Below are 27,115 nucleotides of genomic sequence, written 5' to 3' on the forward strand. Positions count from 1 at the left end.
TTTAACAACAGTCTGTAAACATGTGATGAGAGCAGCTGCGAGATTTGTCTGATATTGGAATCTGGCTACTCATAATAGCTGCACAACACAGTATCCATGTTCTCAAAGCTGCTAGATCTCGTGCTTGTACAAATACCATCTATTTAAAACAAACAAAACCCCAACACCCCACCCCCATTTTTTTAAAATGAAAAATAAAGTTTTATAATTAGCAAAACATCACAACACTCCATTTACTTCATTTCAGAGATTTTTTTAATTTTCATTTATGTTGCAACATCATCTTCCTCTGCTGCTTCTGTCTACTCAGGAGATGAGAATCTGCCAAAGAACAGGATGGACTTGGTCTCATTATATCTGATGAAGAAGAGGAAGGGGTGATCTGCTGTGAAGTGTGTGTCCGGTATAAAACTCTCCAGCTTGATCACAGCACCTGTGGCTGCAGTGGCCTCTGTGCCCTCCTCGTTCACCTCCACAAAGGCCTTGTGGGCCATCGTAGACAGGAAGAGCCCAGGTTCACCGTTCATGCCAGACAGGTCAGCGCTTCCTGCACAGAACACGTTCTTCATACCCAGTTTAGCCAGAGGATCATTCAGTTCGTAGTCTTCCTCCAGCTTGAACTTTGGCAGGTGAAGGACAACTTCTGAATGGGTGCTCATGTTTTTCCTGTCGGTCCATTCATTCAGCCTCTCCTGTGTTAGCTCCTTCTCCAGCTGGAACACAGTTAATACATTTTGTCATATTTCTTTTGCTCATATTTAAATTCATTTTATCCATGAAATCAGAAGCGGTCTGTTAAATGATCAAATTTAAGTAAACAGAAGCGAAGCATTTGTGTAAATGACCTAATTTGGCCAGACATAATTTGGTAATGTTGACATGTATATTTATATAGGCCAATTTCCTTCAGGGTCAACCTTCAGGATCAATAAAGTTTTACTGAATTGAATTGTTTTGGAACTACTTTGGTTTTATTTTGAAACAGGAAACTAGCGCAAAACACAAGATGAAGGTTTGTTAATAACGTGGGTTTTACAATATGGCCTTACGAAGACAGATCATCATTTTGTCTGTATTAATTAATACCCGGCTGACAGTGGCACGAGTTTTGATAATGTTACTTTTAATGTAATAGGTTATGTGCAATCAAGATGTTGTTTAGAGTTTTTGTAAGCTATTAAAGTAAGAGCAAAGCGGTTGAACTGAAGCAATGTCATAAGAGAATTTTAGTTTCTAGTGAAAGGACTTACCACCCTTTGATTATGTAGGATTGAGAGGTGAAAAATATGCATAAGATTGATGATATAAAGTGTAAATTTGAAGTTCATGTTATAGTTAGTGTGCAGGAGAAATGAGTGTTTCCTTAATATTTTAATTTTATGGTATTAATATGTTGGGTTTTTGACAGCATCTTTACCAAATGTTTCAGTGAACCACACCTCTAATAAAAATTCTGTGAAGCATCAGTATAAGAGACCATCATTCAATCAGGGATGGTACAAGAAGAGGTTTTCGTGGCTTTTCCTCACAGGAACTTGTTTCTAGGCTGTGTACCTTCAGCAGAGGGCCTGAGCCGTCTGAGGACTCCTTAGGCAGCAGAATGAACATGCTGAGCTCCTCACCCACATAGGGCAGCTCTAGGATCTGCAAATCATGGTCAGCAATGTAGTTGTAGGGAAGCTTCTTCCTCTGGTGCATCATCTGGACTGGTACGGTCTCATTCTGACACACAGGAAATCCAGGCGACCAGATCATGTTATCATAAAGCTTCTGATGGTGTTTACCTTAAACATTTTACAGTTTCCTGTATTCAGACTTTGTGTCCAGAATTTGTAACCTTCAGTTAAATTTCTACCTGTCTGATTTCAAAGGGCATCTCTTTGGTGTTTGCCTCTTTAAACGGGTTCCTCCAGTTGCCCTTGAAGTAGACAGCATTGACCAGAGCCAGTCTGGTATCTTTGTTGACTGTTCCTGGCTTCAGAAGGTCTTTTATCTTATCTGAAAGGAAATACAGAAACAACAATATTTCATTATAATCCACAGAGGATGCTAAAATGATTCCCTGCTGTTCAGGCTGTGGAAGATGCACATTCTCACTTTCTGTCTGCTGCTCGACCCAGCTGTTGATCGCTGCTCTGCACGCCTCTGGATCTCCGATGAAGTCAACAGTTATCGGGTCTGCCAGGTAGTTCCTATGTGTGACGTCAATGAAGTCCTGCAGAGAGCAGACATCAGTTTATTAATCCAGTCTTTGTAATGAAGAACTTTATGAAGAGAATCATTGATGTGGACACTCACTGGGAGGAAGTGGGCAATGTTTTCTCCATAAAGACGGTTGGCTAGTTTCAGGATGTAGGATGCAGATGGTGAGTTGATTTCAGCGTTCAGTTTCTGGAAGTTTGCATGGACGCCTTCACCTGAGCTGAATGAGAGGGCCTGTGTGGCATTGAAGACAAAGACTGAAAGGATGTGACACTGAGCCTGAGCGACCCTAATGTAACAATTTATGGTCCAAAGGCAGAAACTGGACAACTTTATTCTTTCAGCATCAGGTTTAATAATAACCTTTAACATACTGTCAGTCTCACTGAACATCATGCTCTCACTCACTACACTGTTTGTAGGTTTTATGGACTCTGATGCCATTTATAAACACAAATTGCTGATGTCAGACTGGGAACATCAGTGTTTTGGCCACATAAACAAACCTTTTCAAACACGTAACAAAACCCCAAAAGTTGAATTCTGTCCAATCATAAACCTACTGAAAAGAAAGTTTATAAGACAGCACTAGTCTCACAAGGTGTGAATTTTTTCTGAAAATATAAATATATATAAAAAGCAAAATAAAAAACAAAAATCAGAACAAAAAGCAGTCAGCCACATCTGACAAGACATTTAAAGTTTCACAGGCATGCTGGCTGATTAACTGATGGTGGTGCAGGGAACAAGTGACAGTGAGCTGACCTGAGTAATCTGAGCTGCAGTGTCTCCTTTGGCTCCCTCGTAGACCGTGGCCAGGGCTGCGCCGATGCTCAGAGGAGAGACAAAGATGTTTCCAGCAGGGTTTGTCTGGCTCAGAGTGCGGAACAGCTCCAAGGCAAAGGCTGTGTTTGAGCTGCTGACGGCGGACATGGCTGATGTTGTTTTCCTGTAACATGCAAACAACAGTTTAAACTGCAACAACATTACATATCGGAAACAACAGAAGACTTTATATTAAAGCAATGAGGGGGAAAAAACAAAACACAACACACTTCAGGAAGTAACACCAGCACTGCTGGGAGAATATAGAAAATCACCCCAATCATCTGCCAGCTGTGCATTTATTTTAACAACCTGAGCTGTTTTCACAAAGCTGATTTCTGTGACCAAACTCAAAGATAAGAGAACGATAAGTGAAACTCGTAGACACATAAAACGAGGATGAGCACAGGAATGAGGAAAGCGTGTAAATAAGGTTGGTGGAATAAAGAAATGCGGTCCTACGGAAGACGATCAGGGCTTTAAAAACAAGAAGAAAAAAGTGGGGACTTTAATCTCAGAATTCTGTAAGAAAGCTCGTCCCCACTTCTTTCTGTTTCCAGTGGAATCCTCTTCTGGTGATGGCTTATTTTACAGAGAACAGCATGACTAGATCTCGTGTGTAAACCTGAACTCGATCGATCGCCTCTGACGGGAATGGCTGATGGGAATGTTTCAGAGAATGAAGTTCCTGTAATGCAGCTCATCGGTTATTCATTTAGTTCCTACGAGACATGGAGCCTGTTCTAAATAGCACATTTTACAGTCTGGCTCTAATCTCGGACTGTAAGTTGAACTCACAGAACAAAGTGCCTCCTCTCCGATCTGATTATTATTCTCCAAACCAACGGCCGCGGAAGGCTAAACATGGGGATACTGACGACATGCAACAACAACGCAGGAAATGCACTTCTGAGCTACTGTTCTCTTTATTCAACCATTATACTATTCAAACCACACATCAGTAGGGGAGACCGGGGATAGTTGTAACGTGGGTCAGTTGTAACACTTCCAGTTTCTCCAATCAGGGCTAAGTTTCAAATGATGTGACTCATCCTGTGCATGCCCAATTCACTTCTGCTATCACATGTGAAAAATCAGCACATTTTGTCAAACACAGACAATTTAACATGAAAAAAAGTAATTTGTATGCCAAAAAGTAAGTTTTTCTACTTTATTTCAATGTTTAATAGCATTATCTGCTTTGCAGTTAAACTCATCAAACTTAAATTATGTTATTTGTATGTCTATGGGGATATATTCTGTGTAAGTCTTTAGAGCTAGTGTTTTAGCCGTTGGCTGTAATGTTAGCTAGTTCATGGCTATAGGAGTCTGGGTCAGTTGTAACAGCAACAGTCTGGGTCAGTTGTAACAGCAACAGTCTGGGTCAGTTGTAACAATAATGCAGATGTTGCAACTTACCACACTATTACTTTAACTGATATTGAACAAGTTGGGGCAACGACATCAGCAGAGAGAGGTTCACTGGTCGCTTTTGTATATGTGGTTAATGCCATTGGCAACACAATTCCTCCACTGTTTGTGTTCCCACACATACATTATGCAGACCACTGTGTCAGAGATGGACCAGTAGGAAGTACTGATAGTGGAAATAAATCAGGATGGATGCAAGAAACAGATTTCCTCATCTTTCTGAAGCACTCTGCAAACCACACCAAGGTAAGCCATGATAAAAAAAAAATAATGGGATTGCGATGCTGGTGAACAACTACATTTTTTCAGCTTCATTGTTATGTTTAAAATTGGTGCAAGAGTTGTAGGTTATAATGCCCACTGAGCCAATGAGGCCAAACTCAAGGAAGACCAACCAAAATTAATGAAATATTCAGTTGCAGGAAATTCCATAATTTGTCTTTTTTGGGGGGGTTGGAATATGTTCAAAAGCTAGATTTCTGCATTCTGACACACACACACACACACACACACACACACACACACACACTCTTTGTCAGTACCCTTATTTCATTGTGTTAGATTTCACCCCAGGATATGTTACAACTAACCCAGACTATGGGGTTAATTGTAACATTTCACTCTTTGTGTTTGAGGCCATACCATGCAATGGGTAATTGTGCTGCAGAGAAAATAGCTGCACTATTTAATAGCCGACACATGTAAATACTTTGCATTACATTTTGAATCCACTACCTTAAACGAGCTCCAATTTACAGACAGAAATGTCAAAAATGTTACAACTATCCCCGGTCTCCCCTACATGGGACCCAATATAAAACAAATGCACAGACTCCACAAAGAAAGATGACTGGCACTCTCAAAGCTTTACACCAATTATTATGCCAAATTGCGATATCCACCCGCAGAATCAAACACACTGCGCATTCAGTTGCGGTCAACAGAAAGTTTTACCCCATGCTCACCATACCTCTCTGCTCATCAAACAGCAGGTGCGCTGAACAGGTGAGTGCAACAACATTTATTGCCCAATACACACCCATGAGTCACGCCCCACGACCGTGCACCAATGCAGTGTGTGCATTTTAAACCAACCCTCTTAACCCCAAAAAGGAAAAACTCACATAGGGGAGACCGGGGATAGTTGTAACATTTTTTACATTTCTGTCTGTAAATTGGAGCTCGTTTAAGGTGTGGTTTGCAAAGTGCTTCAGAAAGATGAGGAAATCTGTTTCTTGCATCCATCCTGATTTATTTCCACTACCAGTACTTCCTACTGGTCCATCTCTGACACAGTGGTCTGCATAATGTATGTGTGGGAACACAAACAGTGGAGGAATTGTGTTGCCAATGGCATTAACCACATATACAAAAGCGACCAGTGAACCTCTCTCTGCTGATGTCGTTTCCCCAACTTGTTCAATATCAGTTAAAGTAATAGTGTGGTAAGTTGCAACATCTGCATTATTGTTACAACTGACCCAGACTGTTGCTGTTACAACTGACCCAGACTCCTATAGCCATGAACTAGCTAACATTACAGCCAACGGCTAAAACACTAGCTCTAAAGACTTACACAGAATATATCCCCATAGACATACAAATAACATAATTTAAGTTTGATGAGTTTAACTGCAAAGCAGATAATGCTATTAGAAATTGAAATAAAGTAGAAAAACTTACTTTTTGGCATACAAATTACTTTTTTTCATGTTAAACTGTCTGTGTTTGACAAAATGTGCTGATTTTTCACATGTGATAGCAGAACTGAATTGGGCATGCACAGGATGAGTCACATCATTTGAAACTTAGCCCTGATTGGAGAAACTGGAAGTGTTACAACTGACCCACGTTACAACTATCCCCGGTCTCCCCTATTGCTCGTACAACATATGCACATACGTACATTCCTCTATAAAATACTCTTGTGTTCTGGCCGGAAATGTTTCCTCATTGCTAACTGCTGTTATTGTTTCTTCGTCTGTTACATCATCCAGGACCTGTATCTCATGATGCCCTCTTGTACCTCTGTTAGCCGGCTAACATCCTTCAAGGCTTTCCTGATTCTGGTATCCAGCTTTCTTCTTCTTCATGATGGGCATTCTTGATCTTCAGGGTGAGTTTGTTTTTCGAGCAATGAATATGTTAAATCTAAAAACAAAAAAACAAACACAAACAAAGAACAACACTAAAATAATTTTTTTTCTTCATTGCTGATAGGAAGCATATTGAAGTGATGGTTATTCTTAAAACTTTTAACTTTAACTGTTACAGATGAAAGTGTCATATATTAAAAAATAACTAAAATCATTCAATAACTGTAAAACAGCCAAAAGTTCTCCTTTCCATGAAAGAACAGCGGCACACACAGCTGCATACAGTGTGGGAGTGATGGAGGTTTTAGAGTGTCAGCAGATGGCGATAGAGAGCTTGTGAGAGGGCCCGGCCTCTCTGTGGAACCGTAATCTTTTTGGCCTCACAGTATTGTGTAGAAGTGAAACTTTTTGCAACCATAAGTAATGCTAACTGCTGCCCATTAAAAAGAATGCAGGTTTAAGGACATTGCAGTGCACTGGCTTTTCATTTCAGACCTCTGTATCCATGTCCATATTTTATCATGACTTAGTTCCAGCAAATACTTTATTGCCAGTTTGAGGTAATTAATGTGAGTCCGTTTCTTTCAACGGCAAAAACGACTTTACTTTTTTTTTTTTTTTTTTTTTTACATATTTGTGTCTCCCATGAGGAGTCAACTATTTAGTGCAGTGCCCATTGAAATTGATCATAAGACCAAAGTCATAATTTCCATTTTGTTGAGATGCCCTGCTCTCTCTATCAAAATTCCTCTCCTGATATTGCTGCACCTTTACCTCTCTCAGTGCACATGGATCTATTATCATATACAAACTGATTACCAGTTCTGTCTCTCCTTCATCTGCAGCTGATTCTTCTCATGTCAAGGCTGTATGTATAAAGCTTCTATCAGAATGTTAAAGTGGTGTGCTGTATGTTGCTGTCTACAGCCTGAGGAACATAAAAATAACAGCGGCTCCTTGTTGCTCATTTGGAATGCATAGTCCTTCCTGCTTGACTCATTGGAAAGTTTTCCAGTGTATTATCTAGACTGCACTGAGGATAATTACGGGGGAATAAACACAGAGGCGTTTGCCATTTTCTGGACTTGAACGCAGTCTGAGAGAGAGAAACTTTATTGACAGCCACTGATATATACACATGTACATCACTTGCCAAACACAATGCATGTTATAGGCTGTTTCCATTTTCCTTTATATACTCTGCATTCATTCAAACATTGAGCCTGTGTGTTGGCAATGCTATATAATTATGTGTTTTAATTGAGAGCATATTTGTTTTAAATGAATGTCAACACTGTCATCCCTAAGATGTGATTTTTTAGAGAAAAAAAAAGTTTGGAAATTCTCAGAGTTGTGTATTCTTGTGAACTTGCTTTATGTGGCCTTGGTGTTTCAGGTATTTTCATGCTCGGTTTACCCAAAGCAAATGCAATGGTCAGTCACTCTTTTAGCACCAATTAGTGATCAATTTAAATATGACTGCAATATTTTTCTAGCAAACCCGCACTCAACATAAGTCAGCTCAATACTGGCATCAATAGGCCAGTATGTTAACGAGCTCGCATTTTCAGCCTGGTCATTCCACAAGCTTCCCTTCATCCCACTCAGGTTGCGGCAGCTTCACGTTAATATAGAAGCATTTAGTGAAATGACTGCATTGTCTTACTGAGAGACTTCAACTCTCATGTGGGAAACTACAGTGAGACTTCCAGGGGCATGATTGGGAGGAACCGTCAGGGGCCGGCAGTCTTCCGTGGCCTACCTGCCCGTTGTGTCCATGTGCGCTGTTTTTGTTTGTGTCGTCGAAGCGACCTCTCAACCCAGAAGTGTCCCGGTGCTGGAGGTAGCTGCACCTGAGCTTCAGTCAATGCTGGATCATTGAGTTAACCCTCATCAGTATGGCCGTGATTGATAGTGTTTAGAACCTCGTGTCACGATGGGGTACGCTGGTGTGTTTATGGAGCGGACCTAAAATCAGACGAACAGTAACGAAAAGGGAATGGCTGCAATCACAGCATTGTAAGATGGTGAAAGATGTACCCTTAGGCCCCCTCCTCGATTCAGAGATGGTCTTTCCCTTTTCACCCAAATGGTCTCCTTGACTCCACGCTTAAACCAGCGTTCTTCCCTTTGCAGCCATTCCCCAACTGTCTGTGAATGGTACTCATGGCCATTGATCAGCGGTCCTTGATCAATGAGCTTTGATCAGTGGTTTTTGATCAATGTTCATGAGAATTTTCATACTAATGATCTAGAAACTGACCTCCCAGGCCATTGTTCATTCAGTGGTGCTAGTTTCAGTCATTATGCAAATGTACTGTTTATAAGATTGGGGAAACCTGCAGTCAGCTGAGACTGAGGAAGTCACTTGAAAGAGCGATGAAATGTTTCTCCCACTGAAAACGCTACGTTCAGATGAACAGAATCAACTTTTTGGGATTTACTTACCTGGATGATTGAGCGTGCATCAAGACGTTCCTTTTGATTTGGTTTAATAATATGCTGCAGCAGAGAGAGCACTCTGGTTAAACGCCAAAGGCAGCGCACAAGGCAGCGCCCGTCTGAAGATGGGCGCTGCCTTGTGCGCTGCCTTGTATGCAAAGTGACAAAACATACAGACAAAGACATTCCACAACACTTACACATTGCCACATCACATGGGCCTATACCTTTAGCTTATCCTCCCTGAGAGAGTTATGACCTTGTTTTTTACTTAACCGTCACCTAAAGATTAACTTCCTGAAGCCTCCTCCTTCCATGAGTAAAGGAGAAGGAGTTCCACTATCTGTCTAATCCCCACAACGCCTGGATGTCTCTAACTTACTCACAATGACCTAACTGTGTTTGTGTAATAAAGCATAAAACACATATGTGATGCTATCATATATGTATATAACTACATGACACAAAAAGTGATATTACTATTACTAAAGTGAAACATTTGATCATAATAAAATAAAGAAATTTGTATCACACCCACCTCCTCAGTCATGGTGGTTATCATGATTGCCACTGAAATAGTTTATCAGCATTCGGGTTTTTAGGTTTTTCATTTCAAAATTATGTCAATGTGTGTTGTGCAATTTCAGATTTCTGCTGAGGGGGCTCAGGGACTTATTTGCTGGACCTAGATGCCCGAGGCTCTTTCATAACCACGACACTGCTTCAGCGACAGGCAGGATTCATATGTTTGCATCATCCTTGCACACTACTGTGTCACTGTTTCCTGATAGGGAGGTACATTTAGCATTGCTTTCATATCCTCCTGAGAACCAGCTTATTCATTTATTTCCTGTGCAATGGACATTTGTTTTTAGTCTGTCTTTTGACTCATTTGAGATATCTTACTATGTCCTGATCTACTAAATAGAAGCCATCCTGGGCTTCCCATTGATATCTGATGTGTTTGGGTGGGTGACAAAAAAAAGTTCAATGGAAAGATTTTTTTGTACTCGGTTCTGAGGATGATATATCCACATGAGTCATTGTATGGAAGTTCATTCAATCCACCATATTGAGCCTTTTATATTAAAATCCATTGTGTAATCTCTCCTGCTGATTTTCTGCAAAGTGTAACTTCATAAGTCTATACAGGTTTTGCTTTGTGTAGCCACATGTGGAGTTTCTGTGCATGTTAATGATTAAATGCTGCACATCTTTCTTTGCTCACTGTCCATTAAATGTTGTCTGCGTCACCTGCTTGGCTGTCTGAATCCCACATGTCACATGTATTCAGTCTTGGCTGTCACTGTCACTTGTTACTGTCGTTACTGCAGTCCAATCATCTTCTTGCCTGCCTTCTCTGAACCATCAGCCTTTGTGCCGCATGGTTTAAATCTGTGCTCTCCATCATTTTCATGGATTGTATTTGCAGGGCTTCTCCTTCATCTACATAATCTGGACTGGACAGGTGACTAATGATGTCATGTATATCTGTAGTGTGTGCTACAGCCCTGCAGGCCTGAGCACCATTTGAGAAATGTTGATACTGAACAGCGTAAGCAGTGGAGTTAATCAGATATCAGTAAAGTCTGTGATGCTCTGTGTTTAATGTATAACCCCAATTTCAAAAAATGTTGACATACTATGTAAAATGTAAAAAAAAAAAAGTCTGCAATGATTTTCCCACATTTTATTCTCAGCAAAACACAGAAAACACATCAGATGTGTAAACTGAGAAAAACTGATAATTTTGAGTAACGAGCATCATGACTGTCTCAAAAAAGTTGGTACAAAGCGTTTGCCACTGTGTAGCATTCCCTCGTCTTTTAACAATTCTGTAAACATGTGAAAAAAGCAGCTGCTAGATGCTTTTTGTGATATTGTTACTGCTCATTTTTCATTGTGGCTGTAATACCTGCAGTATGCAATTTAGCGTCATCATGGTGTAACATAAAAGGCCTTCTCTGACAAATATGCTGCTGTAATAACTGCTGCTTCTGTCTACTGAGGAGATGAGAATCTGCCAAAGAACAGGATGGACTTGGTCTTATTGTGTCTGATGAAGAAGAGGAAGGGGTGATCTGCTGTGAAGTGTGTGTCCGGTATATAACAACAAGCGCTGATCATAGCACCTGTGGCTGCAGCGGCCTCTGTGCCCTCCTCGTTCACCTCCACAAAGGCCTTGTGGGCCACCGTAGACAGGAAGAGCGCCCCTTCACCGTTCATGCCAGACAGGTCAGCGCTTCCTGCACAGAACACGTTCTTCATACCCAGTTTAGCCAGAGGTTCATTCAGCTCGTAGTCTTCCTCCAGCTTGAACTTTGGCAGGTGAAGGACAACCTCTGAACGGGTGCTCATGTTTTTCCTGTCGGTCCATTCATTCAGCCTCTCCTGTGTTAGCTCCTTCTCCAGCTGGAATACAGTTAATACATTTTGTCATATTTCTTTTGCTCATATTTAAATTCATTTTATACACGAAATCAGAAGCGGTCTGTTAAATGATCAAATTTAATGAAGTAAGTAAGCATGTTTCTAGGCTGTGTACCTTCAGCAGAGGGTCTGAGCCGTCTGAGGACTCCTTAGGCAGCAGAATGAACATGCTGAGCTCCTCACCCACATAGGGCAGCTCCAGGATCTGCAAATCATGGTCAGCAATGTAGTTGTAGGGAAGCTTCTTCCTCTGGTGCATCATCTGGACTGGTACGGTCTCATTCTGACACACAGGAAATCCAGGCGACCAGATCATGTTATCATAAAGCTTCTGATGGTGTTTACCTTAAACATTTTACAGTTTCCTGTATTCAGACTTTGTGTCCAGAATTTGTAACCTTCAGTTAAATTTCTACCTGTTTGATTTTAAAGGGCATCTCTTTGGTGTTTGCCTCTTTAAACGGGTTCTTCCAGTTGCCCTTGAAGTAGACAGCATTGACCAGAGCCAGTCTGGTATCTGCGTCGACTGTTCCTGGCTTCAGAAGGTCTTTTATCTTATCTGAAAGGAAATACAGAAACAACAATATTTCATTATAATCCACAGAGGATGCTAAAATGATTCCCTGCTGTTCAGGCTGTGGAAGATGCACATTCTCACTTTCTGTCTGCTGCTCGACCCAGCTGTTGATCTCTGCTCTGCACGCCTCTGGAGCTCCGATGAAGTCCACAGTCTTCAGGTCTGCCTGGTAGTACTTCTGTGTGGCGTCAAGGAAGTCCTGCAGAGAGCAGACATCTGTTTATTAATCCAGTCTTTGTAATGAAGAACTTTATGAAGAGAATCATTGATGTGGACACTCACTGGGAGGAAGTGGGCAGTGTTTTCTCCATAAAGACGGTTGGCTAGTTTCAGGATGTAGGATGCAGATGGTGAGTTGATGTCAGCGTTCAGTTTCTGGAAGTCTGCATGGACGCCTTCACCTGAGCTGAATGAGAGGGCCTGTGTGGCATTGAAGACAAAGACTGAGCCTGAGCGACCCTAATGTAACAATTTATGGTCCAAAGGTAGAAACTGGACAACTTTATTCTTTCAGCATCAGGTTTAATAATGGTAAATGGCCTGTATTTATATAGCGCTTTACTAGTCCCTAAGGACCCCAAAGCGCTTTACATATCCAGTCATCCACCCATTCACGCACACATTCACACACTGGTGATGGCAAGCTACATTGTAGCCACAGCCACCCTGGGGCGCACTGACAGACACTGGCGCCACCGGGCCCTCTGACCACCACCAGTAGGGTGAAGTGTCTTGCCCAAGGACACAACAACCAAGACTGTCCAAGCCGGGGCTCGAACCGGCAACCTTCCGATTACAAGGCGAACTCCCAACTCTTGAACCACGATCGCCCCGTAATAACCTTTAACATACTGTCAGTCTCACTGAACATCATGCTCTCAGTAACTATACTGCTTGTGCGTTTTATGGACTTTCATGCCATTTATATAACATTCTAGCTTCATATGTTATTTACATGATGGTATATTGTTAGAACAATGAATTTTTGACGTTATAACGTGATATAGTTCGATTTTTCTTTTGCCTGGGTGGCAGCTCAACGCTTCCGTAACTGCTTTTAAAATACAACGAGGGCTTGAAGTTGCAATCATGCTGGCTGATCAACTGACAGCGCGGTGCAACTAACAAGTGACAGTGAGCTGACCTGAGCCATCTGAGCTGCAGTGTCTCCTTTAGCTCCCAGGTAGACCATGGCCAGGGCTGAGCTGATGCTCAGAGGAGAGACAAAGATGTTTCCAGCAGGGTTTGTCTGGCTCAGAGTGCGGAACAGCTCCAAGGCAAAGGCTGTGTTTGAGCTGCTGACGGCGGACATGGCTGATGGTGTTTTCCTGTAACATGCAAACAACCGTTTAAGCTGCTACAGCATTACCTACTGGAAACACAACAGAAGACTTTATATTAAAGCAACGAGAAAAAGTGACTTTTTCAGGAGAGCGCATACAGACAGAAACCACCGCCCAACTCACGGAAGCTAAGACACCGGACACGGCGCAGCCCGTTTCAGAAACTTGTCAACAGCGACTCGTTTATCTGAACTACAAGCTACTTTATTCCCACACACATAAAACGAAGACAAATCCAGCAGAATACCCGATTTACAGGGTGAGATATTAGTCTAACTGCAGTTCTTTGCTGGGTGTAAATAAAGTTGGAGGATTGAAGAAGGACGATCCTACGGAAGAGGAAAGGGCTTCGGAGCGTGATGTCACGAGAGGGGGCGTGGCCAAGTTTTGGTTTGCAGGTAAACAGAAACAAATGATCCCTGTTGTCTTTGCTTAATGATTGGATTTGGTCCTGACAATCCACATTGCTGGAATCGTATCTTTCAACATGTGTGTGGGTCGATTTGAATGATCCAGATGTAAGTGCAGCCACTCAGCCTCTACTGCAGATGTGTCACAAATTAATCTTGTAGTAAACTATGGCACTTGGCCACAGGTGGCAGTAGTGGACTGACCTCCATTTGAGACTGCTCCAGCTGCTATGTGATAGTCAGTAGATCTGCTACAAATTGCAGATCATATGGAAGTTTTGGAAATAAATCATGAATATTCCTTGCTTAGCATTAAAAGTAAACATTTCTAGCTCTCCCCCACACTCAAAAACAGATGCCAAACCTACTGACACACCTGAGTCACTCACTTTCTTAAATCCACTCACTCTCACTGGCTCTGTTTATTACTAAACTTGTGTCTCCCATGAGGAGTCAACTATTTAGTGCAGTGCCCATTGAAATTGATCATAAGATCAAAGTCATAATTTCCATTTTGTTGAGATGCCCTGCTCTCTGTATCAAAATTCCTCTCCTGATATTGCTGCACCTTTACCTCTCTCAGTGCACATGGATCTATTGTTATATACAAACTGATTACCAGTTCTGTCTCTCCTTTATCTGCAGCTGATTCTTCTCATGTCAAGGCTGTATGTATAAAGCTTCTATCAGAATGTTAAAGTGGTGTGCTGTATGTTGCTGTCTACAGCCTGAGGAACATAAAAATAACAGTGGCTCCACGCTGCTCTCCAACTGTCATTGGCATTATATGCATCTGATCTCAGACTCTATGTTATGGTTCTGGGTCATTTTGAACCAGCGTTCTCAGTTTTCTTGCATTTTTGTATTATATTAAGTTTATTATTTTAAGGATTTATTCTATGGTTCCTAGATTGTTCTGTTTAGTTTATTAGACTCCCCCTTGTGTCTTTGCCCTCTGTATGTCTTCCTTTATTTAATTGTGAGTTCTTGTGCTTTGTTTCCTCTCCCTGTTTTGTTCCATCATGTTTCCCCTGCCTGGCATGTCTGTGCTCTCCCTCATGTTCTCTCTCCCCCTCCAGTCTCTGTCTCGGTGTACTTCCTGTTTTACTTTGATAGTCTCCCGTCAGTGTACATCACGGTGTTTACTCCTGCCCTGTCCCGTTATGGTTATTCGTTGTTAGCTGCCCATTCCATAGATACTAATGCACCATCATACCATCAGAGCTGCAGACTCTTGATAATAAGTTGGAGTTTCCTCTTCAGTCTGAAGGACACAGTATCTATGTTCTCTAAATCTGCTAGAACTTGTGCTTTTATACAAGTACCATCTATTTTATTTAAAAAACAATGTAATGAAAAGAGTTCGTAATTAGCAAAACGTCACAATACAAAATTCCATTTACTTTATTTCAAAGATTTATTTTAATTTGAATTGCAACATCATTTTCCTCTGCTGCTTCTGTCTACTCAGGAGATGAGAATCTGCCAAAGAACAGGATGGACTTGGTCTTGTTGTGTCTGATGAAGAAGAGGAAGGGGTGATCTGCTCTGAAGTGTGTGTCCGGTATATAACAAAGTAGCATGATCATAGCACCTGTGGCTGCAGCGGCCTCTGTGCCCTCCTCGTTCACCTCCACAAAGGCCTTGTGGGCCATCGTAGACAGGAAGAGCGCCCCTTCACCGTTCATGCCAGACAGGTCAGCGCTTCCTGCACAGAACACGTTCTTCATACCCAGTTTAGCCAGAGGATCATTCAGCTCGTAGTCTTCCTCCAGCTTGAACTTTGGCAGGTGAACGACAACTTCTGAATCAACATCCATGTGTTTCCTGTCGGTCCATTCATTCAGCCTCTCCTGTGTTAGCTCCTTCTCCAGCTGGAACACAGTTAATACATTTTGTCATATTTCTTTTGCTCATATTTAAATTCATTTTATCCACGAAATCAGAAGCGGTCTGTTAAATGATCAAATTTAAGTAAACTGAAGTGAAGCAGAAGAGTTTTTGTGTCTTTTCTTTACAGGAAGTTGTTTCTAGGCTGTGTACCTTCAGCAGAGGGCCTGAGCCGTCTGAGGACTCCTTAGGCAGCAGAATGAACATGCTGAGCTCCTCACCCACATAGGGCAGCTCCAGGATCTGCAAATCATGGTCAGCAATGTAGTTGTAGGGAAGCTTCTTCCTCTGGTGCATCATCTGGACTGGTACGGTCTCATTCTGACACACAGGAAATCCAGGCGACCAGATCATGTTATCATAAAGCTTCTGATGGTGTTTACCTTAAACATTTTACAGTTTCCTGTATTCAGACTTTGAGTCCAGATTTTGTAACCTTCAGTTAAATTTCTACCTGTTTGATTTTAAAGGGCATCTCTTTGGTGTTTGCCTCTTTAAACGGGTTCTTCCAGTTGCCCTTGAAGTAGACAGCATTGACCAGAGCCAGTCTGGTATCTGCGTCGACTGTTCCTGGCTTCAGAAGGTCTTTTATCTTATCTGAAAGGAAATACAGAAACAACAATATTTCATTATAATCCACAGAGGATGCTAAAATGATTCCCTGCTGTTCAGGCTGTGGAAGATGCACATTCTCACTTTCTGTCTGCTGCTCGACCCAGCTGTTGATCTCTGCTCTGCACGCCTCTGGAGCTCCGATGAAGTCGACAGTCTTCAGGTCTGCCTGGTAGTACTTCTGTGTGGCTTCAAGGAAGTCCTGCAGAGAGCAGACATCTGTTTATTAATCCAGTCTTTGTAATGAAGAACTTTATGAAGAGAATCATTGATGTGGACACTCACTGAGAGGAAGTGGGCAGTGTTTTCTCCATAAAGACGGTTGGCTAGTTTCAGGATGTAGGATCCAGATGGTGAGTTGATGTCAGCGTTCAGTTTCTGGAAGTCTGCATGGACGCCTTCACCTGAGCTGAATGAGAGGGCCTGTGTGGCATTGAAGACAAAGACTGAAAGGATGTGACACTGAGCCTGAGCGACCCTAATGTAACAATTTATGGTCCAAAGGTAGAAACTGGACAACTTTATTCTTTCAGCATCAGGTTTAATAATGGTAAATGGTCTGTATTTATATAGCGCTTTACTAGTCCCTAAGGACCCCAAAGCGCTTTACATATCCAGTCATCCACCCATTCACGCACACATTCACACACTGGTGATGGCAAGCTACATTGTAGCCACAGCCACCCTGGGGCGCACTGACAGACACTGGCGCCACCGGGCCCTCTGACCACCACCAGTAGGCAACGGGTGAAGTGTCTTGCCCAAGGACACAACAACCAAGACTGTCCAAGCCGGGGCTCGAACCGGCAACCTTCCGATTACAAGGCGAACTCCCAACTCTTGAGCCACGATCGCCCCGTAATAACCTTTAACATACTGTCAGTCTCACTGAACATCATGCTCTCAGTAACTATACTGCTTGTGCGTTTTATGGACTTTCATGCCATTTATATAACATTCTAGCTTCATATGTTATTTACATGATGGTATATTGTTAGAACAATGAATTTTTGACGTTATAACGTGATATAGTTCGATTTTTCTTTTGCCTGGGTGGCAGCTCAACGCTTCCGTAACTGCTTTTAAAATACAACGAGGGCTTGAAGTTGCAATCATGCTGGCTGATCAACTGACAGCGCGGTGCAACTAACAAGTGACAGTGAGCTGACCTGAGCCATCTGAGCTGCAGTGTCTCCTTTAGCTCCCAGGTAGACCATGGCCAGGGCTGAGCTGATGCTCAGAGGAGAGACAAAGATGTTTCCAGCAGGGTTTGTCTGGCTCAGAGTGCGGAACAGCTCCAAGGCAAAGGCTGTGTTTGAGCTGCTGACGGCGGACATGGCTGATGGTGTTTTCCTGCAAACAACCGTTTAAACTGCTACAGCATTACATACTGAAAACATAACAAGAGACTTAAAGCAATGAGAAAAAACCTTACCGGAAGTAACACCAGCACTGCTGGAGAATAAAGAAAATCAAAGGATTCCTATCAGAGTTATCTGTACACCAGTCAGCTTTGCATTTTTTAACAGCCTGAGCTGTTATCACATTAGCTGGTGTCTATGACTCAACCATACTTGACTCGCTGTGTGCGAAAAAAGTCAAAGCAAAATGACAAGACAAAGAAAAGTAAAAATACACTCACACATAAAACAAGGAAAAATCCAGAGGACTACCTGATTTACAAGAGCACAGAACTGTGGTGAGACAGGAGACTGACTGTAGTCCTTCTCTCTGTATAAATAAGGTTGGTGGAAGGAACAAGGGCGGTCCAGTCTTACTGGTTATGGCTCATTTTCCAGAGAACATCATTACTAAATCTCATGGGAAAATCTGAACTGAGAATGCTCAACTCTGATGGGAAATAAAATCCCAGACTGTAAGTTGATGAATCAGAGTGTTCTCTATAATGTGAATCATTATTTCTGACATATGTATGTGTCATCTGGGGAAGAAGGACTTTTCTTACCTAGCTGTTGCATGCCCAGTGCTGCAGCGGCCTCTGTGCCCTCCTCGTTCACCTCCACAAAGGCCTTGTGGGCCATCGTAGACAGGAAGAGCCCCCCTTCACCGTTCATGCCAGACACGTCAGTGCTTCCTGCACAGAACACGTTCTTCATACCCAGTTTAGCCAGAGGATCATTCAGCTCATAGTCTTCCTCCAGCTTGAGCTTTGGCAGGTGAACAAGAACTTCTGAATGAACTTCCATGTTTTTCCTGTCGGTCCATTCATTCAGCCTCTCCTGTGTTAGCTCCTTCTCCAGCTGGAACACAGTTAATACATTTTGTCATATTACTTTCGCTCATATTTAAATTCATTTTATACATGAAATCAGGAGCGGTCTGTTAAATTCTTAAGTGATCAAATTCAATAAAGTAAACTGAAGTGAAGCAGAAGAGTTTTTGTGTCTTTTCTTTACAGGAAGTTGTTTCTAGGCTGTGTACCTTCAGCAGAGGGTCTGAGCCGTCTGAGGACTCCTTAGGCAGCAGAATGAACATGCTGAGCTCCTCACCCACATAGGGCAGCTCCAGGATCTGCAAATCATGGTCAGCAATGTAGTTGTAGGGAAGCTTCTTCCTCTGGTGCATCATCTGGACTGGTACGGTCTCATTCTGACACACAGGAAATCCAGGCGACCAGATCATGTTATCATAAAGCTTCTGATGGTGTTTACCTTAAACATTTGACACAGTTTCCTGTATTCAGACTTTGTGTCCAGATCTTGTATCCTTCAGTTAAATTTCTACCTGTTTGATTTTAAAGGGCATCTCTTTGGTGTTTGCCCCTTTAAACGGGTTTTTCCAGTTGCCCTTGAAGTAGACAGCATTGACCAGAGCCAGTCTAGTATCTGCGTTGACTGTTCCTGGCTTCAGAAGGTCTTTTATCTTATCTGACAGGAAATACAGAAACACAACAATATTTCATTATAATCCACAGAGGATGCTAAAATGATTCCCTGCTGTTCAGGCTGTGGAAGATGCACAGTCTCACTTTCTGTCTGCTGCTCGACCCAGCTGTTGATCTCTGCTCTGCAAGCCTCTGGAGCTCCGATGAAGTCCACAGTCTTCAGGTCTGCCTGGTAGTACTTCTGTGTGGCTTCAAGGAAGTCCTGCAGCCCTGCTGCGTGCAGCGGGGCTAGGGGAGGGTCTGTGCTGATGGACGTGGGTTACTGACCTGGTAGCCTGTCTGCCCCTGGGTGGGTCCGGGATGGGCGTGGGGGTCTGGGGGCGCTCCGTCTCTGGGCCGGGGCCCTGGCCGGGCCTCGGGGCCTTGGGTCCTGGTTTGTGTTGCCGGGGTTGTGGGCGGGTGGGTGCATGGGGGCCCATCCCTGGCGCAGGGTGCCGCCGGTGTGTCGAGCCGCCTGTGGGGCTCTTTAACCGGTGGGGGAGATTGTCAAACCTTGCAGGAGCTTTCCTCCCCTCAGGAACTCTCTGCAGGAGGGGGAGATACAGGAGAGGTGGAGGAAGATCTCAGCCTGCGCGTCTATTGTCTCATGTAGTCTGGAAGACGAGTGGATGGTGGGGTGGGTGCAGTTTTCTCTGTGGTGGGGTTGGGTGGACTGTCCCGGGCTCTGTGGGGCCGGGGGGCGCTGCTGCGCTGGGCCCCGGTCTGGATGGGCCTGGGCCCCCTTTCCCTGGCGGGTCGCGGAGTATGGGAGTGCCTACTGGGGTCAGTGGGGGAGCTGACCCCAGGGAGGGGTCACCTGCCCCTCCCTTCCTTTCCTCCCCATCTCCAGCTGCCTCCCTCTTCCCGCTCCACCACAACCACCCACACATGCAGGGCCTTGGAGTAGGGGTATGTCACCAGGGTGCAGAGGAGGCTACCCCCCCCCCCCCCTCCCCTCTGTCCCCTTCTGGCTGCCTCTGCCTCAATTTTATTCCACAACTTAGACATTCACATTACTCACACTCTCATTACGCATACATATAGGATCTTGGGGGTGGGCACGATACACGGAATCCAAGTTACCATCAGGGTGTACACCCCACCCCTGGCATCGTTGCCCACCTCTCAATTTTAAATACACGTAGACATTGAGGGCTAGCAGGAGGGACTATGCGCTTACCTGCTGCTCTCTGGCAGGTAGCTCCATGCCCTCCTGGGTTTTAATTGCACCTTAGAACACACATGCATCAACACTACAATGAGCGGGTGGAGGGAGGTTTGGAGTCTTTTCTCACCCCCGTTCTCTGCGGCCTGCTGGGGGGCTAGGAGGAGTTGGCCGTCCGGCTGCGGTCTGGGGTGTGGGGCCTCCCTGCTGCTGCGGAGTCGGGGCGGTCTGCCTCTCCCCACCGCCGGGAAAAGGGTAACACCACCTGGGTCTGGGTGCGGTTCCCCCCTCCAGGGGCAAGAGTACCTAGACCCGGTTTGTAGAGTACGCTTGGGGAGTGTGATTGTGTGTACAGCGTCTCTTTATGTCTGTCTCCACGTCGGTTGAGTGTGAAGTGCACATGAGAGCATGAGGGTGGGAATGGATGTTTGTGTCTGTGTGTGCCTGTATGTCTGTGTCTATATGTCAGGTTGGGTATCAGACGCCACCTCTCTGGGGACATCTCGGGCCCTCCAAGGTTTGGAGGCCTATCTCCACCCACCACCACTTCCCCTGCCGGTGGCGGACTCTCTCAGGTGTTGGTGCGTTGGTGGTTCTTTGTATCTGGGGGCGTCCGGGTACACACCGGCTCACTCCTTGGCGGCCACTTATTGGGGCTCGCTCGGGCCACTTCGGAGGTGGGGTGCCCCCGGCCTCTCGGCCTGGGGCTCGGTCACTCAGGCACAGCTGGCTGCCGGCGGAGTTCACGGGCGCGTCACTGCAACTCCCCCTGGCTTCTGCTCCGCGCCTGCTGATTGAGCCCTCATCTGGGACTCTCCTCAGCTCTTACTGGGACAGTGGTGCGGCTGCCCCTCTGTTGGTCTTCCTTGGTCTCTTGTGTTCTGGGGGCCTCTGGATGTCTGGAGTTTTGATCTCCTCCATACCTGCTTCATACCATAGAGGACAGGGCTGTGGCTCCCCTCACTCCCTAGCAGATCATTACATGGAGAAACCTTTGGAATACAAGCATGCTGATCCACACAGGTATGCACACAGGTGTACACACGGGTATTCACAGACGCGGACTACAGCTTTCTTGGCTGCTGCCTCAAAGCACAATGTGCGCTGTCTATCTTGCGTGCTGCACAATATCGTTTATTATTTAGTAACTAAATAATATCTACGGCTAGCTAGTTTATTGTGATGGTGCTTTTTTTTTTCTTATTATGTTGCTCTTTGTTGTTTGCTGTCTCCTCTGTTTTTTTCTCCATACAGGTGACCCAGGAGTTTTTTTTTTGTTTGTTTGGTTTTTTTTTTTCTCTCTCTTCCCCCCCCTTCTCACCGTCTCTTCTCCCCTTTGGTTTTCTTTCTTTCTCTCCCTCTCTTTCTTTCATTCTTTCTCCCTGTCCTATCCCCCAGTCATGTCTGTCCCGTTTGTAACTGAAAATAAAATAAATTCATAATTATAATAAAGGTCAATCAAATGGACCAATATGGCAAGGCCATGATGATCCACTTGGTAAAATAAATCCGCTTGGCATCTTTCTTGGCCTCAAGACAACAATTCTGATGGCTATAGATCCAAACGGGACACAAAAAAAAAAAAAAAAAAAAAAAGGAAGTCCTGCAGAGAGCAGACATCTGTTTATTAATCCAGTCTTTGTAATGAAGAACTTTATGAAGAGAATCATTGATGTGGACACTCACTGGGAGGAAGTGGGCAGTGTTTTCTCCATAAAGACGGTTGGCTAGTTTCAGGATGTAGGATGCAGATGGTGAGTTGATGTCAGCGTTCAGTTTCTGGCAGTCTGCATGGACGCCTTCACCTGAGCTGAATGAGAGGGCCTGTGTGGCATTGAAGACAAAGACTGAAAGGATGTGACACTGAGCCTGAGCGACCCTAATGTAACAATTTATGGTCCAAAGGTAGAAACTGGACAACTTTAATTTTTCAGAAAAAAAGAAAAGTAAGAACCCCCCCCCCCAAAAAAAACCCCCCAAAAGACCTTGTCCTGTAAGTTATATTCCCTTTGGAAGGTTTACTGTATGATAAGGGTATGATGGTTTTGTACATGTTAAGGTTATGCCTCAGTACTTAGTACCAAATAATCCTACCAACATGGAAAAAATTGTTCATGCATTTGTGTCATCACGTTTAGATTATTGTAATTCCCTGTTTACCAGCTTGGACAAATCATCTCTTTCTCACCTCCAAACTATACAAAATGCAGCGGCCAGGCTACTAACATCTTCTAGCAAGCGTGCTCACATTACTCCTATTTTATATTCCTTACATTGGCTCCCAATTGATTTTAGAATACACTTTAAAATTCTTGTTTTAACACTAAATGCACTAAACGGCCAGGACCCAGATCATTTATCCAAGCTTCTCATAAAATATACTGCTGCTGCTTGTCTCTGCTCACAGACTCAGAGTTTGTTGGTTGTTACCCGTACACGACTGAAGACCAAAGGGGACAGATGCTTTCAGTCTGTGGCACCAAGGCTGTGGAACAGTTTACCACCACAACTACGTTTGGTTGACTCTGTGGAATCCTTTAAAAAGCAGTTAAAAACTTTTCTTTTTAAACAAGCCTTCTGTTGATCAACACTTTTTAAATTTTCATTTACTATTAATCTTTTATATTGTGTATATTGTCTATTTTGTTACTTAACTTTCTGTTTATTTTAATCTTTGTGTACAGCGCTTTGTCTATGAAAATAATAATAATAATAATAATCACACGGCATACCACCAAACAAAAATGACAAAAAAAGGATACTGACAATTTTTCCCCGCGCACCAGGTATAGAAGAATTAGCTCAGTTTGTCCCCAGTATAACTTTTTTGTTGTTTTTTTCTGACCACTACTCATGCTAGGGCCTTCATCCAGGTGAGAAATTTCTCCAGGGCCCAGGTCAGATTGACTACTTTTTCTTTTCTGTTGCTATTGCACACGCTGTATCGTCTAACAGCATGACCATTATGTCATTTCTTCTTTGTTTTCTTAGGCAGTTGGCAACTAATTTAATTAGAGCAGGTAGTTGTACTGCCTGCTAGTGGAAGACAACGTAATTGTTCTGCAAGTTACTCACGCCGGTCGCAGGAACCAGATAATCTTCAACGTAACACTTGATCATCTCTCACGGCACTATGCGCCGGCACAGTGGTTGGGAAACACTGGTCTACAGTGACCCCTTGTGGACACTGAGATATTGCGGTGATGAGTAGATGTGATTGTGACTCTACTAATTATGATATTGCCTGTTTCTGTTTTCAGAAAATCATGCTCATAAGTCACACCTACTGTATATTCCATAACAATAAGTTCAAGTATGGCTGCACCAAATTTGGATTGAGCCCGGAAAGATCTCTGATGTAAACAATTCTTCTGTGGAACTTAGTTAAAGACAGTTAACCCAACTCCTGCGGTCTTTCTGAAAGAAGACTTAGTCCAGACTTGTATACCCAGACTTCATGTATTTCTGTATGTATTAATGCATATAGTCTATAGTGTGGATGGGTCCTTATTCTGGTTACAATCTTAAATAATGGTTTGTTTTCAACACACTAACAATACACTAACATGGGATGAACATGTGGAAGATCTACTTCTTTTGCTACTAAAGCCAGTTTGATATATGTTATTTGCACATCCATAGAGTTAAGGTTCAGAACCACTGCATGTTTTGCAGTGGTTCTTACAGAAAAGCTGCAAGTGTATAGCATTTGCTTGGCACTGGCAATATATCAGGGTTTAGCACCAAAACATCTTAGTTAACCAAAATAAAAATAGAAACGAGACTTTTGAAATAAAATCTTAAATTAACTGAAATGACATTAGTAATGGAAAACTAACTACATTTTTTTAAAGGAAATATCCTTTAAAAACTGTTACTACAACTTGCCTATTGAGGCTTTGATGGAAGTGTTTATTGAGTGTACAAATAAAATAATATTAGAAGAAGGGAACAAACTTTATCTTAATTCTAAGAAATGTCCTCAGCTTGAATCAGTTAAGTAGAAGATGAATAAAATAAAATATGGGAAAAAATACCTTTGTTTTTATGCTGCCTACATTGTAGAGTGTGACTTTGTCCCATTCCCTACTCAGAGACAAAGTGGGATGCAGAAAGATGAGGGAACCCTAAAATCGGTCACAGTGGCTCAATGTGGGGAAAAGAATCACAACTCATAACAATTTCTATTGTGAGTTTTAGATTTTCTTAACATACAGGCTGTGATCAGCTGATCTGAGCTACTACTGCTCTGAGGTTTACTGCTCTTTGTGAATTTACACAATTCAACAAGATGTTAGCAGAAGTTGTCCTGATGGATTCCACCCTCTGCACTGGCAGTACACTGTTTATGTTGTCTTTATACTAGACCAGAGGTGGGGACCTCCGGGCTTCAAGGGCAGGTCTCCTGCAGGTTTTAGATGTCACCCGGGGTCAGCACACCTGAATCAAATGATTAGTTCATTACCTCTGGAGAACTTCAAGACATGTTGAGGAGAGGGCTGGGTTTCAATTATCGATTTATCGATTAAAATCAATTTTAGCTTGAATAATGGATATTAATTCATTAAATATGAATCGATTTTTAAATATAAATATATTTTGCCAGAAATGCCAGAATCTCAGGTTAAATCTTTCATTTCAACAACCACCAAACAGCTGAAACAGCAAATGAGAGCAAATAAACAGATTCCACACAAAGACGTAAACACCAAGCACAGACCCGACGCATCAGAAACTGAGATGTCGGCTTTCTCACCCAACAACACGGACACGGACACGCCGTCAGGGCTGAAAGCCGATGGCTCACAGATTCTGAAGCTGCAGGTTTTGTCACTCTGACCAAAATTCACTGAACCAGCAGCAAAATAAGATCAAAACTGCGCTTCACATTTGATAAACATCGTCATTAATTCCCTCTTACTTTTGCTGTTTTTCTTCCACCACGATAAACTTCACACTTCCTGCACAGCTCTGTCTCTCAGTACTTCAAGAACAGTTTCCCATCTCAAATGTCTGTTTTCCGATTATTTGTTTGCTTGTTACGCTGTCCCCCCCCACAAATGACCTCCGACAAGTAAGCCTCATTTCCGCTGTTCAATACCGCAGAAATGTGTTTTATCCTCGGTTACTTTGACACAAAGGCATCTGCTGTGATGCTCACACCTCTGATGAAGTCTCGCAAGTCTCAGTACTGATAAATTTCTCTGGATCGGGGATTAAATCAGGACCTTGTGAATCGGAGAGATTTTAAATCAGCTGTCAGACTGTACAATCAGAACTGCTCCCAACAAACATAGATGTTTACATCAGTGCAGTAACTTGTACTATTTTATCAACCGATTCACACTATAACCAGGGTTTGCCTCTTATCTGTATTTAATTTTATTGAATTTAATAACGGTACAGTACTCTGTTTTTGGTAACCATTGTCCTTGATATAAATATGTAAAAATTGTGTATGTTTCTGTTCTGTGGCTTGTGTGCTGTTTGTTTGTATATGTGTCTTTCTTGCTGCTGTTACATCCAAATTTTCCCTTGTTGGACAATTAAAGGATTCTTCTTCAGTTACTAAATTCAAGCATCATCAGCTGAGCTTCAAATTCAGGCGATCGTGGCTCAAGAGTTGGGAGTTTGCCTTATAATCGGAAGGTTGCCGGTTCGAGCCCCGGCTTGGACAGTCTCAGTTGTTGTGTCCTTGGGCAAGACACTTCACTGGCGCCTACTGGTGGCGCCAGTGTCCGGCAGCCTCGCCTCTGTCAGTGCGCCCCAGGATGGCTGTGGCTACAATGTAGCTTGCCATCACCAGTGTGTTAATGTGTGTGTGAATGGGTGGATGACTGGATGTGTAAAGCGCTTTGGGGTCCTTAGGGACTAGTAAAGTGCTATACATTCATCTCTGTTATACTCTGCACCACAGCCACTGTGCACTAGTCAGACATGTTTATCCTGCACTAAACTGCAGAGCATTGTAATGTAATGCAGTCTTTAAATAACACAGTTCGTCTACCTCATTTTGATTAGCAGCATGTTTCACAATGTCATCAAAACAAAACAAAACAGCTAGCTGTTTCTTTTCTCCCTCTGTGAAATTCAGCAGCTTGACCTTTAGCTGCAACACACTGTGAGACTTATGCTTGCTCCTTTCCAGTATTGCTAGTGTCAAGGGATTTTTGTTTTTATATAATTTGACCAGCTTCATGAAATGTGCTTTTTCTGTTTACTAAGCAATCTACATGTCTATGTGACTTTTCACCTAAATACTTTTGTGATGAACTTATTCAGCTACTAAACCACTTCCTGTTTTTAAAGATTTTTAGAAATCCCCTGTCAGCTAGCTAGATGGTGAACCACAACTTATGGAGATCTGCATTCATGCCACAGTTGTAGCCAATTAAATAAATAAAAACATAAATAAACAAAAAACACTGACCCATTGACCTCTGGCAAATGAAACACGTTTAATTAAATACCAAAAGGTGAATTTTATTTATTCATAAACTTACTGAGGGTGAGAGATTATGCAGTTTATCTATAGACAGCAGCAATGTGTGTTTTTTATAGAGACAAAAAAAACAAAACAGAAATGTTTTTTTTTCTATATGGAAAAACGCAGACGGCCACATCTGACAAGACGTTTTGTGAAAACAGGTCAGACTGACTGCTTTTAAAATGCAACGAGGTCTTGAAGTTGCACAGGCATCATGCTAGGAGATCAACTGATGGCGTGGTGCCTGTGCAGTGAGCTGACCTGAGTAATCTGAGCTGCAGTGTCTCCTTTAGCTCCCAGGTAGCCCTGGCCATGGTCCAT

General features: G+C 43.0%; 3 protein-coding genes and 2 long non-coding RNA genes across 15 annotated transcripts; 2 read left to right on the forward strand and 3 right to left on the reverse strand.

Annotated features, from left to right (window-relative positions):
- Positions 1-232: 232 nt before the first annotated feature.
- On the reverse strand, positions 233-13,715 carry LOC113018348 (leukocyte elastase inhibitor-like). Of its 8 annotated transcripts, none has more exons than XM_026146999.2 (7): positions 13,470-13,655; positions 2,968-3,151; positions 2,299-2,436; positions 2,098-2,215; positions 1,856-1,998; positions 1,555-1,722; positions 233-713 (listed from the first exon to the last, which is right to left on the reverse strand). In XM_026146999.2, exons 2-7 carry the CDS (start codon positions 3,133-3,135, stop codon positions 303-305), a joined length of 1,146 nt encoding a protein of 381 aa, XP_026002784.1. In that variant the 5' UTR covers positions 3,136-3,151; positions 13,470-13,655; the 3' UTR covers positions 233-302. The 8 variants fall into 8 exon arrangements, with proteins under 8 accessions (XP_026002784.1, XP_026002783.1, XP_026002782.1 ...); XM_026146998.2 differs by lacking the exon at positions 13,470-13,655 and adding an exon at positions 5,429-5,512; XM_026146997.2 differs by lacking the exon at positions 13,470-13,655 and adding an exon at positions 5,424-5,455.
- Positions 5,661-10,247, forward strand: LOC145421296 (uncharacterized). The gene is made up of 2 exons (XR_013902626.1): positions 5,661-6,574; positions 9,644-10,247. It is a non-coding gene; the product is annotated as an uncharacterized LOC145421296 (long non-coding RNA).
- On the forward strand, positions 13,613-15,751 carry LOC145421297 (uncharacterized). The gene is made up of 2 exons (XR_013902627.1): positions 13,613-13,744; positions 15,228-15,751. It is a non-coding gene; the product is annotated as an uncharacterized LOC145421297 (long non-coding RNA).
- LOC113008993 (leukocyte elastase inhibitor-like) lies at positions 15,137-18,364 on the reverse strand. 4 transcript variants are annotated; one of them, XM_026147001.2, is made up of 7 exons: positions 18,225-18,356; positions 17,428-17,630; positions 16,544-16,681; positions 16,343-16,460; positions 16,101-16,243; positions 15,800-15,967; positions 15,137-15,630 (listed from the first exon to the last, which is right to left on the reverse strand). In XM_026147001.2, the coding sequence occupies exons 2-7, from the start codon at positions 17,593-17,595 to the stop codon at positions 15,220-15,222; spliced, it is 1,146 nt and encodes a 381-aa protein (XP_026002786.2). In that variant the 5' UTR covers positions 17,596-17,630; positions 18,225-18,356; the 3' UTR covers positions 15,137-15,219. The 4 variants fall into 4 exon arrangements, with proteins under 4 accessions (XP_026002786.2, XP_080147524.1, XP_080147525.1 ...); XM_080291398.1 differs by having other exon boundaries at positions 17,428-17,611; positions 18,225-18,350; XM_080291399.1 differs by lacking the exon at positions 18,225-18,356 and adding an exon at positions 17,901-18,176 and having other exon boundaries at positions 17,428-17,611.
- Positions 17,626-27,115, reverse strand: LOC113018352 (leukocyte elastase inhibitor-like). The gene is made up of 7 exons (XM_080291339.1): positions 27,056-27,115; positions 22,029-22,131; positions 19,248-19,391; positions 19,004-19,146; positions 18,701-18,868; positions 18,225-18,519; positions 17,626-17,648 (listed from the first exon to the last, which is right to left on the reverse strand). The coding sequence occupies exons 1-7, from the start codon at positions 27,113-27,115 to the stop codon at positions 17,626-17,628; spliced, it is 936 nt and encodes a 311-aa protein (XP_080147465.1).

This window comes from Astatotilapia calliptera, chromosome 17, assembly GCF_964374335.1.
Source record: "Astatotilapia calliptera chromosome 17, fAstCal68.1, whole genome shotgun sequence".
Taxonomy (NCBI): domain Eukaryota; kingdom Metazoa; phylum Chordata; class Actinopteri; order Cichliformes; family Cichlidae; genus Astatotilapia; species Astatotilapia calliptera.